This window comes from Spodoptera frugiperda, chromosome 10, assembly GCF_023101765.2.
Source record: "Spodoptera frugiperda isolate SF20-4 chromosome 10, AGI-APGP_CSIRO_Sfru_2.0, whole genome shotgun sequence".
Taxonomy (NCBI): Eukaryota; Metazoa; Arthropoda; class Insecta; order Lepidoptera; family Noctuidae; genus Spodoptera; species Spodoptera frugiperda.
Window position 1 is genome coordinate 7,357,239 of NC_064221.1, and position 17,484 is coordinate 7,374,722.

At 34.9% G+C, this 17,484-nt stretch overlaps 1 protein-coding gene across 1 annotated transcript; it reads left to right on the top strand.

Annotated features, from left to right (window-relative positions):
• The first annotated feature begins 3,833 nt into the window (after positions 1–3,833).
• On the top strand, positions 3,834–10,059 carry LOC118277197 (zinc finger protein 567). The gene is made up of 3 exons (XM_035595916.2): positions 3,834–3,987; positions 4,088–4,237; positions 5,210–10,059. Exons 2-3 carry the CDS (start codon positions 4,124–4,126, stop codon positions 7,214–7,216), a joined length of 2,121 nt encoding a protein of 706 aa, XP_035451809.1. The 5' UTR covers positions 3,834–3,987; positions 4,088–4,123; the 3' UTR covers positions 7,217–10,059.
• The last annotated feature ends 7,425 nt before the right edge of the window (positions 10,060–17,484 follow it).

The following is a 17,484-nucleotide window of genomic DNA, read 5'->3' on the forward strand; positions in this document are numbered from 1 at the left end:
AGTTATAATTGACGGATTTTGCCCGGAACGAATGTGCTACCAAACGTTTTCATTTAAATCTATTTCCATTCAACCATTACTATTGGTGTAAAAGAGTAAACGAGTTCTAAAATTAATTCACATGAATATTTGGTAGTTTCCTAGGTCAAAAATAATTATTTTCACTATTAATACAATAAAATATAAAATAATCGTTCATTCATTAATTTGACGATATACTTATTTATTTAATTTACGACTTCTACTTTTAAAAAAGTAAGTATGCTATTTGACGCAAAAATACATGACGTCATAAGTTGCGATCTCCTACGGAACATGGTATTCGAGTGACGGCTCCGAAGTCATCACAAAATTTTAATGAAAAATCTGTGTTTTACTTTTTCCTTCTAACTAAGGTAGCCAAGTACTGTAGGCAGAGGTAAAAACCCCACCCAATCAGTCATTTATCCCGAAACAGCTTGCAGAAGCGAATTTTAAGGATTCCCCACATCATTAAAAAAATGGCTGCAAAATAAGATAGAGCACGCAGAGGGGGATGACCAATAAGTTAATTATACAATAACTTTTTGTGCAACAGAAATCTATACTATACTCTATAATATCGAGTTTACCAGAGCATCGAAGCAGTTACAACAGTCTTACATCAAAACAAATAGTAGGGGTAAGATTTACCATGAGAGGGCACTTTCCCAGTGCTTGATTGAATAGTCCCTTCAGAGTCCATCCATCATCGGAGTATCGGCGTCGAGGGCTTATTCAGCCGGCATGCTGTATTTATGTTAAAGATATCCTCTTTTGCATCGTAAATAAAACATTCATGCTGATTATGGCAAAATTAAACGCGAGGATATTTTTACTCATCATTTTGCTGAGCAAAATCATTCAAAATGTTTTCCTAGTTGATGACAAGAGAGTATAGAGAATACATATTTATTACGTTACACCACCCCTGCGCACTTGACGGAAACCAGGCAGCATTGCCCTCAGATAAACCTCAACCTTTTTAACTACGATCTCCAACCCACCTGCCCAGTGAGGAGATTATGGTACTCCATTTATGGAGCCAGACTATGCAAGGTTTACCTACGTTTAATTTAAAGCTTGTAAAAAAAATAGTGACAGCTTAAATAAACTCCACGCGAAATACGATACAACTTAGAAAAACAGTGAAATATAATATTTGACCAAAAATAAATTCAATATCATGAGACCACAACCTTGTGTTTGCTTTTAATACTCCGCAGAAAACTCAGAAGCAATCAGTACTAGAGCGAATCAATCGCAAACAGGCTGCTGATCAATCAATCTCAGGCCGTATTGTGGCCGCTATCGAGAATTCGAGAATCCCGTTTCGTATTCCGATACCATTTTCTAAGTTTGAGCGGGAAATTCTGGATCGCACTTTGTGCGCCATTTGTTCAGTCATCAAATGGCTGCGTTCACATTGCTATCTGAAATAAAGTTCTTGTACATGTTTGCGTTTTGGAAAAACTTTTCTTTTCTGTTAAAATGTTCAGCAATATTTTGGATATAATCTTTAAACAACAGCGTTTTATGCTCTATAAAGGACTGTTAAGTGTGGGAGAGCCATGCTTCGACACGAATGGGCCGGCTCGATCGGCTCGATCGGAGTGATACCACGGCCTCATAGAAAATAAAAATCATGAAACAACGTTTGCGTTGCTTGAGTGAGATTACCGGAGGCCCAAATCGGCCCAATTACCTCCCTTCCCAACTTCCTAATTCTAGGAAATTGGCCCCAACAACCGTCCGTCAGTCCGTCTGCTCGTTTACCGGCTTATACCATAAAAAAGGTGGTCCGGAGGTTTAAGACGCCTGCTTCCCAAGCTTGAGCGTGCGGGTTCGAAACCTACCAATGGAAGTACCAATGTTACTATTTAAGAATCTTTCTAAGATTATTTAAACACCACTAACAAACGGTGACTGACCTGAGCTTATAATTTCTAATTAAAAGTTGGAAATCGCCAACCTACATTGAGCAAGCGTTGTTATTAATGTTCAAACCTTGCGAGTAAAGGCACAGAATAATAGGTAGTAAAGGCTTTGGTCAGCAATGGCCACCTCTAGGCCGTGGATGAAATGTGATGTGTTTCATACTCTCTACAAAAGAACAATAGGAAGATACTTAGTTGCCTAATTATATAAGAATTAACATATTAAAACTGCTTATCATAGATAGCATTGGATGTCATTGATATGTATCATATGTATGTACTATGTATACATAATTGTACATTTATAAACTTAGGCCTTCGTCAGACTGCCTCGTTGGTCGAGTGGTCGCAAGTGCGACTGCCGGACAAGGGGTCTCGGGTTCGATTCCCGGGTCGGACAAAGTACCTAATGCTGGGCTTTTAACGGTTTTTCGAAAATTTCTCAGTAGTAGCACGGAGTCTGGAAATGTGCCCGGTATATGGCAATAGGCTCACCCCCTATTACATGGGACTTTAACACAAATGGTGAAAAGTGGGTGTACATTGTACAGCGGCATTACGTGCCGTAAAAGTGCACCTCTGCCAACCCCTTCGGGGATAAAAGGCGTGACGTTATGTGTGTATGTGTGTGTGCCTGCGTCAGTCTCTTGAGTAATCAGAAACCCAACTGCACGGTTGGTGCGGTGGCTGAGCAACTGGCTGACCGACTCATTGTGTGATCTACAAATTATTGTTTCGGGTCTGGGTGTCATGAGTGGTCACGAATATGTGAATTTGTATGTTTGTATGTAAACGCACCCACGATACAGGAGAAATCACATACACTGAACACTAATCCTAATCCAGACTCCGTAATAAGACACAATTTTTCGATTACTGAAATTACTTCAACCGATCTAAAAACTAAAAATAAAAACAGCAGAAATAAATAATCGTGTGAAAAGCATTGCAAGCGCTGTGGCCGTTATCGACCGGATTAAATAATATTAAGCAATAGGCTCGTACCTAATATGTACATCATTAGCCATCAGTTGATCATTAGCCATTCATATTAGTTCATACCTATAAATATTAGTATTGACCCTCTATGCTATAGGTAATAATTATGTAGATATACACAAGGGTTAAGTCGTAACTCATTGCAAAGCTACTGAAATGTGTTCACAAGATGTCCACTAGATGTCGTTGTTATCAAAATAAAAATTCACTTTAGTTTTTTATTAAAAATATAATATTCAGATTAATACAGTACCTATATGAAGTTCCTTTACTTATCGATTAATATTTATTTAATTAAGTAATAAAGATAATGAAATAAACACAAAATAACGAAAACAATACGGCCTAATTTCTTAAAATACTAACGAAATTAATCATAATTATACAATGATATTGGTCATACACATATTATTATGATATAATATTATTGTTTACAATCAACGCGAAGAAAATTTAATTTAAAAAAATTATTTCGATCAACCTTTGTCAAAAAGGTAAACAATAAAATGAGTCCATTTGTCAATAATATTGTCTATGAAAACAATTTACGATTACATAAACATAAAATAAATGCACGTGTAATAATTAATTTTAAAAAACTTAAATTATAAGAATTAAAAATTAGTTTATTCTTTATTTTACATACTTTAATAATTTCAATCACCAATCTTCAAGGTAAGTAATTGAATACCATAAACAATTTATGAAGAAAACATTTTTGTAATTATATATTTATAAAAATTACATTCTATACAATAAACCCGAGATTATTAATGAAATAATATACTTAAAAATAATTTAATTATTTAAAGTGATTTTATGCGGAAAACAACGCTATTTTTATTGCCAGTGTCTAAAATAGTGACATAATATGACCGGAACGCGCACTCGGTCGACTGTCAGTAGTACCACCTTGACAGCTCAAATCATTATCTATTGCTACGCTACGTCCGTTGCGCGCAGTTGCCTTTGCCTCCATTTTGCACGCTCGTCTCTTGTCTATAATTTTGAATAGATCGTCTTTATGGGCATGGTCCGTAGATAATTTTTACTCTTTGGATACCTTATTGTGGTCTTTGATTACTAACTGTCAAAACAATGTATCTAAATAGTGTTTTTATTAATTTTTCCAGGTGTTACTGGTTGGATAATAATGTGCGTCTATTGAAATGGATACGTGGTCCGATCTTTGCCGCTGTTGTTTGTCTGCCAATTCCGAAGTGTCACTCTTGGATTCGGAACAGAATGTAACTGAGAAGTTTCTTGAAGTAACTACGATTGAGGTACGTAGAATTTCCGTTGTTACGTGTTTATTTCGTGATAAAAGAGATGAATCCTTGATTTTAATCGCTGCAATGTCATAAAAGTATGTCAGATTGTTAATTATTGACATGGAACATAACCTCACTTGGAAGTTGAAAATCGCCGCGAAAACGTAGCGATTGCAAACGAATCTCGACGTTATTGTATGAACGTCAATAACAATAAAGTTGATTTTTCTTTGAAAGGTATGTCAAAATAAATCCCATGTAGCAATCGTACGATAAACAGTAAAGGCGGCAAAACTGTCGAGAATTATCTAGATTAGCGTCACAAACTCAGCATAAGCATAAACATCAGGTAATTTTAAATACCACGATGCTAAAATTTTACAGTTTTTAGTGATCTTAGTGGTATTTTCTGTGTTGTTATTATTAGAATTCAGTTTCATACATTTGGTATTTTCAATCCATGTAGTTTGAAGAAGTACTTACCTAATTAGAATTCCATTTCGTATAAAAACACATAATTAGAACTCACAAGGAACCTGTAAGCAATAAATTACCATTATTGTGAATTATTTTTAATTTGTTACAAATTAGGAAGTTCTCATTAAAGCTAATGGTCTTGTACTCATGTGTAATAGTTCATTAACCTGTAGATGTACTGGATTATTAATTATGTATTTAATCATTATTCAATAAAAAAGGTTTGTTATTAAGAAGTAGGGCTCATCCTACTGCATTTAGTTATTTATAATTTGTAATTCTATTCATAAAATAATACCACTCAAAGTACACTTTAAGTCAAAGTCTAATCATTTGTTCCAGTTAAACCATTAATAGGTAAATAATAGTCTGTCAGTGAAGCTAGGTGCTTCCAAAGTCTAGCTTTGAATAGAAAAGAACAAGCAAGAAACTCTGTTGTTGTATATTTACATAAAAATACATGTTTACAGTTAACATAAACTATAAATAAAATTATAAACATTTCAGGTGAAAGAAGACGATGGTCTACCGCAGAAGCTGTGTGCCGATTGTTTCTCTATAATGAACACCGCATATAATTTTCGAAAGCAGTGCATCAAAATGGACAGTGAGTTACGTGAGCAGCTCAATGCTGTGTTAGAAAAGTATCAACAGGAAGAGGATGATTTCGATAATGATCCTATCAAGCAACTAGAAGCACTCATAAAGCAGGAACCTACCGATAGTGATGATGATTGCTGCTATGTCTTGGTTATTGATGACAAAGACAAGGAGCATCAAACAGAAGCCTCCAATGTTAAGTTAGAAACATTGGAGGATGCACCAATGGAAGAAACTACAGACTCCTACTCAAACCAACAGAGCCAAAGCTCACAAAGTCAGTTTGAAGACTCCATCGAGTCATTCCTCATGTCCAACACCAAAGTATCTGCTAATGTACCAGCTACTATACTTGAAAATGAGGAGGAGAGCCAAGAAAATGAAGATTTGGAAGGGGCCATGAACATTGATGAAAGTCAGAACAGCATGGACATGGATCAGCAACAGACCTTGGTAGAAGGTGAGGAATCACAAGATCATGAAATCATTGAAACTATCTCCACAGATGTTATTAAAGACCAGCCAAATGCTAAAAATTTCATCAAAATTTTGACTACCTCGGATACTGATGGTACTATCCTTTTGAAGGGTAATGACAGGATCCAGTACTTAACTGATTCCCAGTTAGTCGCCAATGAAGATGAAGATGGTGATGCTTTATCCCAAGAAGTGATATTCTGTGAAGGTGATGACTCCTCCCAGTTTCAAATATTGAAGTATGATGGCTCAGAACTAATCATAGAGTATGCAGGCGACAGCCAAATAGCTACAGTACTACAACAGGAAGATGGTACATTCTTGTGTGACTGTGGAGAGCAGTTTGATGACTTGGCTGAGTATGAGAAGCACCAGTTCAAGCACAACCCTGCCGGCGAAAATTTATGTAATCTCTGTGGTAAAGGTTTTGAGTCAGCAGAAATACTCACAGGACATATGTTACTCCACAGCAGTACTGGGCTCCTGATCACATGTCCCTTCTGTAACCAGCTAATTAGACGCAATGCTTTGACTCAGCACATCAAATATGGTCACAACAATATTAAACCACGATGCAATGTTTGTTACAAGACATTTGCCAATCCCAACAACTTGAAGCGTCACATGATGATTCACAGTGGTATCAGGGAATTTGAGTGTGACATCTGTTTCAAGAGGTTCCACCAAAAGATCACAATGCAAACTCATAGACTGACTCACTTGAACCCATTTGCTTGCAATCATTGTGACAAAACATTTGACAACAGGACAGCATTGGCCAATCACAAGGAGTCTGACGACTGCACCAAGTCCAAAGTGATAAAAGTAAAAGAAGAATTAATGAAGACTGTGAAACAAGAAATTACAACAAACCTTGGCAAGTTACTGGGGTATGCTTGTTCATTGTGTAAGAAGATGTTTTCAGTTGAGTCTGCTTTGGAGCAGCATATAGAAAGCACACATATAGTTGATCCTACAGAATTGTTATGTTCTGAGTGTGGTGAGGTGTTACCCTCAAAGAAAGACATGCAGGCTCATATACTCACACACAAGAACTTAAAAGTAAAGAACGCAAAGAGGTTTGAGTGCAGTATTTGTGGGAAAGGGTGTTCGAGCCAGGCAATGTTGCTGATGCATGAACGGGTACATACTAATGAGAGACCATTCCCCTGTCAACTGTGTTCTTTACGTTTCAAGACAAAAACACATCTAAGGACTCATCAACTAACTCATACACGGGAAAAGAAGTTTGGATGTTCAGTTTGTATGAAGTTCTTTGCTCTCAAAGGTAATTTGGTCGTTCATCTTCGAACACATACAGGAGAGCGTCCATATGTATGCTCTATATGTGGAGAAGCGTTCATAGACTCTAAATATTTGAAAAAACATAAACTAAAGAAACATGCAATTGATAATGTGCCGTGGAATCAGTACTAGGAGCAGTGCTTTTACATTGTAGTGTGTATCTAGAATTTTCTACTGTGAATGTAGGTCTAATTCTCATAGTTAGTTAAAATTGCAGAGAACGATTTTTGTTTCTTTTTTTTTTGTGTTTTTCATTTGTCTGTGCACTAAGAATAAAGCTTGTAGTTAAGCAGGCTGGTTATATTGTCATACTTATACTTATAAAATCACATTTTTTTAAAAGCATATTACCAAAAACGTTTAGGTATAAAGGTGATTACTGAATGTAGCCAGTTCTTTAAACATATTATGTTATACTTATACATATAACAACATAATATTAAAATACTCTCAGTCATATCACCTTATTTTAGTTACTATTAAATGCAATGTGCTGCGCTCTCTACTTACAATTTTTAAAAGCGCAGTTGTTTCAACATGTTCATGTATGTAAATAAATACAGATAGCTCTATAATATGTCTGTTTATCTAGATCAGGGGTTCCCAACCTTTTCTTGGTCAAGAACCACTTTAATATCATTCTTGTTAGGTTAGGGACTACTTTTTTCATGTCCCACACTAAGATTGTCTTGTGCTGATTGCTTACCATCAAGTGAACAGCTTGCTTGTTAGCTTCCTATTCCATAAAAAACATCATGCTTCTCCATTGTTATGACATAAGTTTATTTCGTGCATGTTTTATTCGTAACTATGGTATTTATTAGACAGACATTAGTCTTGGGTATTTTTTTCCATTTCGTGCACCATATTTTGCCTTTTACCTACCATTTGTGGTGTACAGGCCACCGGTTGGCTACCACTGATCTAGATAATTATCATAATGTGCACATTGTAAATATAATATTATGTATTGTATCGAAAAGGTGAAAATTGTATGAAAAAATCTATTACAGTGATGTTACAAAAACTATGAATAATATGTATACAAATTATTACTCCTTTTTGGGACAATTTGTCAGAAAAGCGGCCTTTATAATGTTCTTAGGTATAGTAATTTGTTCTGTGTTCACTATGATCCAAACAAGGTTTTAAAAGCAAATACAAGTCTTTAAAATAATATAGTACTAAATAGCTTCCCATTGTTGAATTTCGATTCAATTTTGGTCAACAATATGCTTTAAATATATTATGTATATTGAGAAAGAATGCAAGTTATATACAACATATTAAAATATGTATGTTGATGCCAATCAAGTCTAATGTCAAACATTAGATCTACATTTTGTGTAAATATTAGCTTATTTTTTCATCGAATATAAAGTTCGGAATTCGGATTTTTTGTTTTAGTTTTTTATCACATGAACTTGTAAGTGTAATTATTTAATTTGTAAATATAGTTTCTGCATATGTTTGAAAGTTTTAGTTTATTAGATTAGCGGTTGCATTTCCTGTGTGTTATTTTAAAAACTTATTACAGTACTAGGGCACTAGAAAAGATAAGAGGTTAAATTCCTAGTATTTCTTTAATGATTTGATTTGCATATAACGTGAATTTCCATGTGCCTGTATCATCATAATTCACAAAGTTTTTATTTTAAGTACTGAAACCCTTAATTTTGCCATGACACAACTTTTGAATACCACACTCTTAACTATTCTGGCGCCCTAGTACCTACACTATAAAGTAAATCAAATATAAATTAGTTTCACAGTCAAATTGTACCAGTAGGTAGCTTTTTAACCGACTGCATCACAAAAGATGTGCGTGTTCAGTTCGACACATTGTATTTAGTAAAAATACATTGTGTATTGCTTTGATTGTTTTTACAAAATGTCATGTCGACTGATGTGAATGTATTTTATGCTACCTTTAAGTTATTTATACATATATATCAATGTACTGATATTTTAATTGAATTTGCTAAAAGGGCTAATGTTTTTTTACTCATCACACGGTGCTAATGTAGCATGACTAGGTGTCGAAAAATAACACAAGATCAATCTTTATGGGACCGTAAAACAGGGTGAATAGATGCAGGAATGGGGTAAATAGATTTTAGAACATTTTCTATCTATTTTGTATCTATTCACCCCGTGTTACCGTACATACAAACAGGACCTCGCGCTATAGTAGCATTGTCTGATGAGAAAAAAACGTCTGTAGCCCTCATTAATGATGTAACCGCTTTTCCTTCGCGTCTATTTCACCACCTTTGAAGTAAGCTCCTGATAAAAACCAATGAATAGATCTCACTAGTCTTGATTTCATTATGGTGCTCCCACAATGCTGTAAAAACAATGTTGAAATACTATTTCATACGATTTCGTTTGGAAAAAGTTATAACTTTGTATTTATTTTAAAGTCGTTAGGATTATATTATGATAAAATCTTGTTAAAGTAAGGTACAATAAAATTATATGTGAACTTCGTTTACTTAGTTTAGTCAATATTTTAATAAGATTTTATCATTACTGTCTCAAATATACTGTATTTTTGTCACGTGAGTCACAATGTTATCTTTACTAATATTATAAAGCTTGAGTTTGTTTGAACGCCCTGATATCTGGAACTACTGGTTCGTATTGGATATTTTTTTTGTTTTGTCCATTTATCGAGAAAGACTGTAGGTTATAAAACATCACGACAACAGATGAAACCATGTAGTTTATTAATGTATGCAAAATAAATATTGAAAATGCTGTTTTTAAACATTCTTAACTGCATTGTGGGAGCTCTCTTTCGACTGAAAGTTACACTTCGGTGGTGAAATATTCTTTTAAAATAGTCTCAAATGTTTTGTTTTATAATTAAGTTAATGTAAAAATCTTTTCAGCTGAATTAATGGTATGTGTCAAACCAATTTTTTTTTGTGAAGGAACTACGACAACGATTAAAAGTATCAATTTTAATTTTATTTTTTGTTTTATTTTTCTTTCGCTGAATAACTAGGATCATCATAATTATATGAATGTATCGTCTCATTTCGACTAATATGTAGGAGTTTCCTAATAAGTAGTATAGGTTTCTATTATAAGTTAATCTATTCTAAGACAGGACGACGGCGAACGGACAGACGGATGTGTGTTTAATGCAAATTACACAAAATCGTAATAACTTCACACACTTGAGAGAATCTCATACGTAAATCGAAGTAATTTAACATGGTAAGGATCACAAACAAGCGAAGTAGAAAATTAGCAACACTTTCATTTCGGGCAATAACACTTAGGTAGATTAAAATTCTTGAAGACCTTACGTTGCCTAAAAACATCGTCGTGGTAGCGGTAGGGGGGCGGACTACCTAACGGGCTTACCGGGGCTCCGGCTCAAAAAGCAGAAGGTACGGGGTGGTTATTAGTCAGTAAGAGTTTGACACTCCCTCTCACCTCGCCCAAGGCGAGATGAGAGAACTAGAGAAGTCATTGGACGATTTTCCCCTCAAAAAGCGGTGAGCGGTAGGCAACATTCAACATTGAGTGGAGCCCGCTCAACGTCCCGATTCCTTGCAAACCCGAGCCTTTATGAATGAAACTGACTAGCGACATCAACAGCGTATTAATTCGCTAGTATTTTCATTTATCGTACGTATTTTTTATTGAAATTTTACATTTTTACGCGTTGTCAATTTTATTGAAATTTTGAATCATTGTTTGTTGTAGTGCTATAAAAGTATAAAAGGCAGTTAATCGAAACGTCATGTTGGGTGGGGCTACTTTAAAATTTTGAAATAATGTTTCTTATATGGTTAGTACCTAATAAATCACGAATAAAACGATGATGCAATTTCATTAGACTTTAATAAATTAACGAATTAGTTTTTGAACCATACACTGCGTTGCCTTAATGTTTAAGCTATTATTTTTTATAATTAAACGCTCAATTGATTTCATCCTTTTTCTATATTTTCGGCCATATTGTTTTAATCTCGTGAGCAATGGCGCGTGCGCTTAATTTATATTTTCTTTTAATTGTTAGGAATAAGTTTTTAAACAAAATCATATATGTAGTTGCGTAAATATTTGTATAAAAGTATATTGATATCGTATATTTCTTTATTTCCAGTGTTTGTTTATTTTTTATTGTGAATTTTGTGTTGACAATGTGTGTTTGTTGAAAGTTAAAACAATAAGTTTTCTCAAGTAAATGGACCTTTAGTGAATATAGACTCAGTTAGTGATCAAAGGAGGGTGTGTATTCAAGTTACAAGAATAATTATTGATCCAAGTAAAAGGTAATACAGTATATATTATGAATCTTTTATCTAGCCGTGAAACTTGTGACACAGTTCAATCCTTATGTCTTCTTTGTTTATTGTTTGATAATTGTTAAAAAATATAAATTTCGATGCTTACTGTTTTGCATAATTTATTTACTCGGCTCGGTCACAGCCGCTCGGCCGGCGACATATTATCACATAATGTTATTTTATTGTGTACCTACTATTAAGTTTTAATTTTAATAAAATAATATTTTACTACCTAGTCCACACAATATCATATCAATTAATAGGTACCGTAAAAACTTTTTGCCTCGCACGCACAACAAAACTGTGGCATGAGCTGTCGTTGGCCGTACTTCCGAACCGAAACGACTTCAAACCTTCAAGAAAAGATCGCATCTATGACCCCTCTGGTGTTGCCGATGTCCATGGGCGGCGCTGATCGCTTGCCATCAGGTAATCCGTCTGCTCGTTTAGAAATCTCCTATTTCATAAAAAAAGAAAATGGCATTAATAGTCGTTACAAGACTATTACGAATGGGATTAAAAACCTATGTTACCTAAAAATGTAATAACTTAATGTTCTCTAAAATACTTTCTTCACGTATCGTTAATACGAGATAATTAACCTACACTACATTTTTCTTTAAGATATAGGCACTAATATCTTATAGTTTGATTTTAGCTTATAGCTATTACTATTTTTTATAGTAGAACTAAGTAATTCTAATTACATTACGTTAATTTAATAAAAGTCTACAAATTCTACATTAAAGCTGAGCGAAATGTTGCTTGTCACAATTGACCCCGTGTCATATGATTGAAGTACCAGGCGCTCATAAGAATGAAAAAGTTTATCCACTGTCTATGTCATATACACACAGTACCCAAGCCCCGCCCACTGGAACTCCCCACTGAGTCCGCTGACTGCCCACCACATTTCGGTATAGTCAGTACGTTGTACGTTTACCAAATCCTTTTGTTACGATGTCCGATGGATGTGCTTGTTGTTCTTTCACCAAAATACTACATTCGTATAGTCTTTAAAGCAGTAAATTATAAAAATATTATGGTAACGTAGGTAAGCAAGTACATTTCTGCCTTCCTATTCCAAAAATTCAGGCGTTATTATGTAAAATGTACGTCTACCTCCTTTAGACTTATGTCCCCCTGGTAGTTTGCGACAGTACGGTTCCAATACGTTATCACAAATGTTCCTGTACGTTACCAACGCAACTAACTTTTTCAATTCACCCTGGCGCAATATTCTAAAATACTAGGCAAACATGTCTTTTAGGCGGTTTTCAAGAATGTATTGAGTGTATTATTTTACACTGTGATTTTACCCTTAATTATTTTATTGATGTACACTATCTGTTAATTAATAAAATGACGAACAAACTACGTAGTCATACGATGCCATTCCTAAGTAACAATGAATTTCGTGCAAGCAGTGTGTGTGTAGAAAGAAACTCTGACCACTCCAACGACCTCATTTACTGTCCCAATTTGCCCCGTCATATTCACTAACAGAAACTGTGTATATCAGGCGAACATGATAATTACAGAGGTAGATACGCGCACGTACCTTGTCTTTGTCACGGCGCGCGCGCGATAACGGGTCTTCCTCTCTCGCACCACGAGTGGGCTAACAAAGTCGTTTTTACAACGTTATACGGATGGATGGAAGTAATTTTATATTAACAATCAGTAATTTATTCATGTTTAGATAAAGTATTGTTAAGTTTCTTTCAATTTACAAATGTATTGATAATAAATACTTAATACTTGTAATTAGTTGCAACATGACAGTTACTGGAACTAACTACTAGAGGGCGTTATTCTACATACATCAACAACATTAATTGATGTTATTAGTAAAAAATAAATAAATAGGCGCTTTGTAAAATTAGACACAAAAAAACGATAAAATAAAATATTTTTATCGTCCAGTACATCCGTAAACTTATTATTAGAACTTATGACGGGATATTTACCATGTTTATTAATTTTGATGAGTTTCCGATATTTCGGCACTGTTGCAAGCGCCATGATCACGGATTAACTGGAGTAATAAACATGGTAAATATCCCGTCATAAGTTCTAATAATAGTGTTAGTGACCATGTCAGTTTAAAAACTTATATCCGTAAACTTGTATGTAAAGAATAAAATTTTGTTACAGTATACTTACGGCGCATTCCAATAAACTACCGATCGGTTTTGCTTACGAGCCGTAGAATTTTGACACATTTTGTATGGAGCTTATGTCAAAATTCTACGGCTCGTAAGCAAATTTACCGATCGGTAGTTTATTGGAATGCGCCGTTAAAAGACACATCTGGCTCTTTCAGATTGTTGTGTCCCTGGTAGTTTGTGACAGTACTGGTTCCAAAACGTTACCAACAAACGTTCCTGTACATTGTTACTTGCGTTCCGGACTGTTCGTTACCCGTTTCCGATAGATGGCGCTTAATTAAACATTTTGAGTTTTATTTTGTTTTGAGTGTCATTGGAATTGGAACAATATTAAGGGCGGCTTGCGCATCGTCGCTAAATACAGTTTAAAAGTGACGTAAACGCATTTAGTCTGCTAATTATATTTAGCGTCTTGCACAACAAAAATTTAGGCACTAATCACGTTTAGCGAACTGTCAAAGTTAAATACCCAAAGATGGCTATTTAACTTCGCTAAATACGTTTAGTACCAATCGCGCGTCATCATATTTATGTAGGTTATAGACATTTTACTATTATTTTATAAAAGATTGTAAAGAGGTCGGTAGGAAGTTTGTAAGATGGATTTGTGGGAATTGTATTCTGACGACGACGAGAAGATTATAGAATATATTAATAGACCGAGGGAATTGTTTGAGAGAGCAGACTTATTTGGAATGTATTCGGACCACAAATTCTTTAGGTTTCGTCTAACGAAAGAAACCACAATATTTTTGTTACAGCAAATAGCCCCACATTTAAAAACCAGAAACAAGTAAGGAAATGTACTTTTATTAATGGATATGGACTGCCTCGTTGGCCGAGTGGTTGCAAGTGCGACTCCCGGGTCGAGCAAAGTATTACTGGGCTTTTTCGGATTTTCGAAAATTTCTCAGTAATAGCACGGAGTCTGGACATGTGCCCGGTATAAGGCAATAGGCTCACCACACATTATATGGGACTTACAACATAAATTGTGAAAATTGGGTGTAAACATAATGGTTGGCTTAAAGGCGTGACGATATGTATGTATTAATGGATATTCAATAAATAGTAATAAATAAAAACTAGCAACAAATAAGGAAATGTACTTTTATTAATGGATATTCAATCAATATTAGCTATTTTGACCTAGTCATTTTGCTTTTCACTCTGTTTTATTTGGTCAGTCTTTTTGCACTCAATAATATGGGTGTATGGTTCCATCGCTGCAATCAGTGAAATCTGTTCTTCTTTTGTAAAATTAGGCCCCCGGGCCCTAGAAGAAACACTTTTTTGCCATGGTAATTATGACTCAACTAAAATAATAATTATTAATCAATAAAAAATACCACGAGAACATTTCACAAAATCACAACAGCACAATGTGTGACAGCTGGGTTGACTTGATGTGTCAGTTGAAAGTTCGTCGGTCCATATTACGCATTTTTGTTTTAAGAAATGAATCAATTTTGCTCTAAGTCAAATCTACAACGCACGAAAGTGTAAAAAGGAACGCAAGAAACTGCATTACCGACTCTCTAAATACGATTAGTTAAATTACCATCCATACGGACATGAGCAAGAGATTTTTAATTGTATTTAGGTTAAACATATTTAGCTAGATAAACACATTTAACTAAATTCTGTTAAGATCAAATGTTGCGCAAGCCGCCCTAAGTAACAAAAATAGTAATGCGCAAATCAGGCATCCCACTTTATCGGAATTAGTCAAATTATCGCCTCAAAACCCATCCGATTTGCCATACAACCTTAATATTAATATTCAACTCTGCTTAGTATCATTTACCCACACATAGACATGACTTTAAAATCGCAATATTCTAAATTACGAGATCGAAAAAAAAAACAATAATTAATTATGACATAGCTTGAGGAGGGTGTGCAAGAATGTGATTTTTATTAAATTTTACATTACGAACATTTCAGCATCTTTGCAATATTCAGGCATGGAACACTAACAGCATGATTTCTATGTAGGTACATATTTAATTAGTTGCAGTTTCTCTGACCATAAAAAAAAACCTTTCAGTAGCTGTTGAGTGAGTGAGTTACCATACCAAGTTATTTGATGCAGGTGCTTACTGGATCTGGTAATTGGTACACGCATAACTTCTGAAAGACTGCACGGTGCACCTAATTGGATGATATTTTTTTAAATGTATTACTTACTAGCTGGCCCAGCGAACTGCGTATCGCGTCAAACATTATTTTCTCACCTTTTAAACCTTCCCTGAACTTCCAAAAATAATTCAAGACTAAAATTTGCCAAATGGGTGCAGCCATTCTCAAGTTTTAGCGAGACTAACGAACAGCAATTGATTTTTATATATAGAGATTGTCAAGAGATCGTCGTTCTTATGAAAGAAAAAAGTAGGGTTGGTATGGCAGAGTAGGGTAGAGTAGGGTAGAATAGCTTAAAGTATATAGAATAGATTAGTCAGTTGACGAGAGCGAAGCCGCGGGAACAGCTCGCAGTATCTGAACAAATTCGTACAGAGACCGACCCGCTTTGCCCCGTCCTGATTTCTTCGACTACCAGGGACACATAGATTGAGACAAGTGTTCTATTTGTGTTCAGCCCAAGGTTTGGTTTCATTATGAATTTCAAGCGACTAACGCAGTTAAGAATAGGTATTATGTATTATTGTTTTTTTATTTTAAACTTCTTATATACAATAGGCATTCTATTCTAAAATAGGTCTTTAAAACTGATTCAACAACTATAATACACCGCCATCTAACGGACACGCTGGAAGAAGACTAGTAGGATTGCGTCACTCTTGTTTCAATTTACCCCGTCACATTTTACCCGTACGCTTCACACATACTAGGCTGTAATAAACGCTAGGAGGTTTGACAAACCTATAGAATTTAATAGTTCTCTTTTCTGACTGATTATGTCAAACAAAACAATGGTTGCGAGAATTTTTATTTACTCTGTTATACAAAATTGCATGTAATAAAGAAAAAATGTTTATGCGGTTTTAGCAGCAGACCTCATTGCCAGCCTACAGGGAAAATGTACTATGTACTTACATTGTTTGAGAATTTAGGCTTCAATCGAACGAACGCTTTTGGTGCGCTTTTGTATCGAAGCGTTGCATAAAAATCTCTTCTAATCCAAAGACTAATCTGTTGGTATCTTGTGGTTTAAGTTTCGTCGAACTTAAACCACAAGATACTTGAACTGTGGCTAAAAAATTAAAAGGTGTTAACACCTTTTAATTTTTTAGCCACAGATCAACCGATAAACAGCAAAATCTGTCTAAGTCCTAGTCTAGTAAGAACTAGTCCGAAGTCTTTAATCATTACCGTCCGGATTTACCCCGTCACATGCGCCCAAAGAAACTGAAAATACTAGGCAAACATAATTAACAAAGAGGTGTAACGTTCAGAAAATGGCGCGCTCGAGTTTTGTAAAGCCATTGTTTGAGAAATTAGGCCTCCATCGAACAAGTGCATTTGTACCGAAGCTTTAAAAACATAGCATCAAAAATCTCTCCTAATCCAAATATAGACTTATAAACTTTTGGATTGAGTTCGGTTATTTATAATAATATCAGCCGCAAATCAACCGACAAACGTTGCAAAATCTGTCTTGAGTACGAACTAGTTTATTAGTCCAAAGTCATAATCACCGTCCGGATTTACCCCGACATATGCGGCCAAAGAAACTGAAAATACTAGGCAAATATAAATAACAAAGAGGTGTAACGTTCAAAAAATGGCGCGCTTGAGTTTTGTAAAGCTGTCGAAACTTTGAACGAGATAAACTTCTATTCAGTTACATTATTAAGAAAATAGCATAATGATTTGTAAGTAGGTACGAAAAAGGTACACGTATTAATACCATCTATACATATAATAAAATCGTAGAAAAGTGCTGTCTGTACATTGAAAA

Coding starts and splice junctions, on each gene's coding strand:
- LOC118277197 (XM_035595916.2), top strand. CDS start 4,124: ATGGATACGTGGTCCGATCTTTGCCGCTGTTGTTTGTCTGCCAATTCC. Junction 4,238..5,209: donor TTGAAGTAACTACGATTGAG/GTACGTAGAATT, acceptor TAAACATTTCAG/GTGAAAGAAGACGATGGTCT.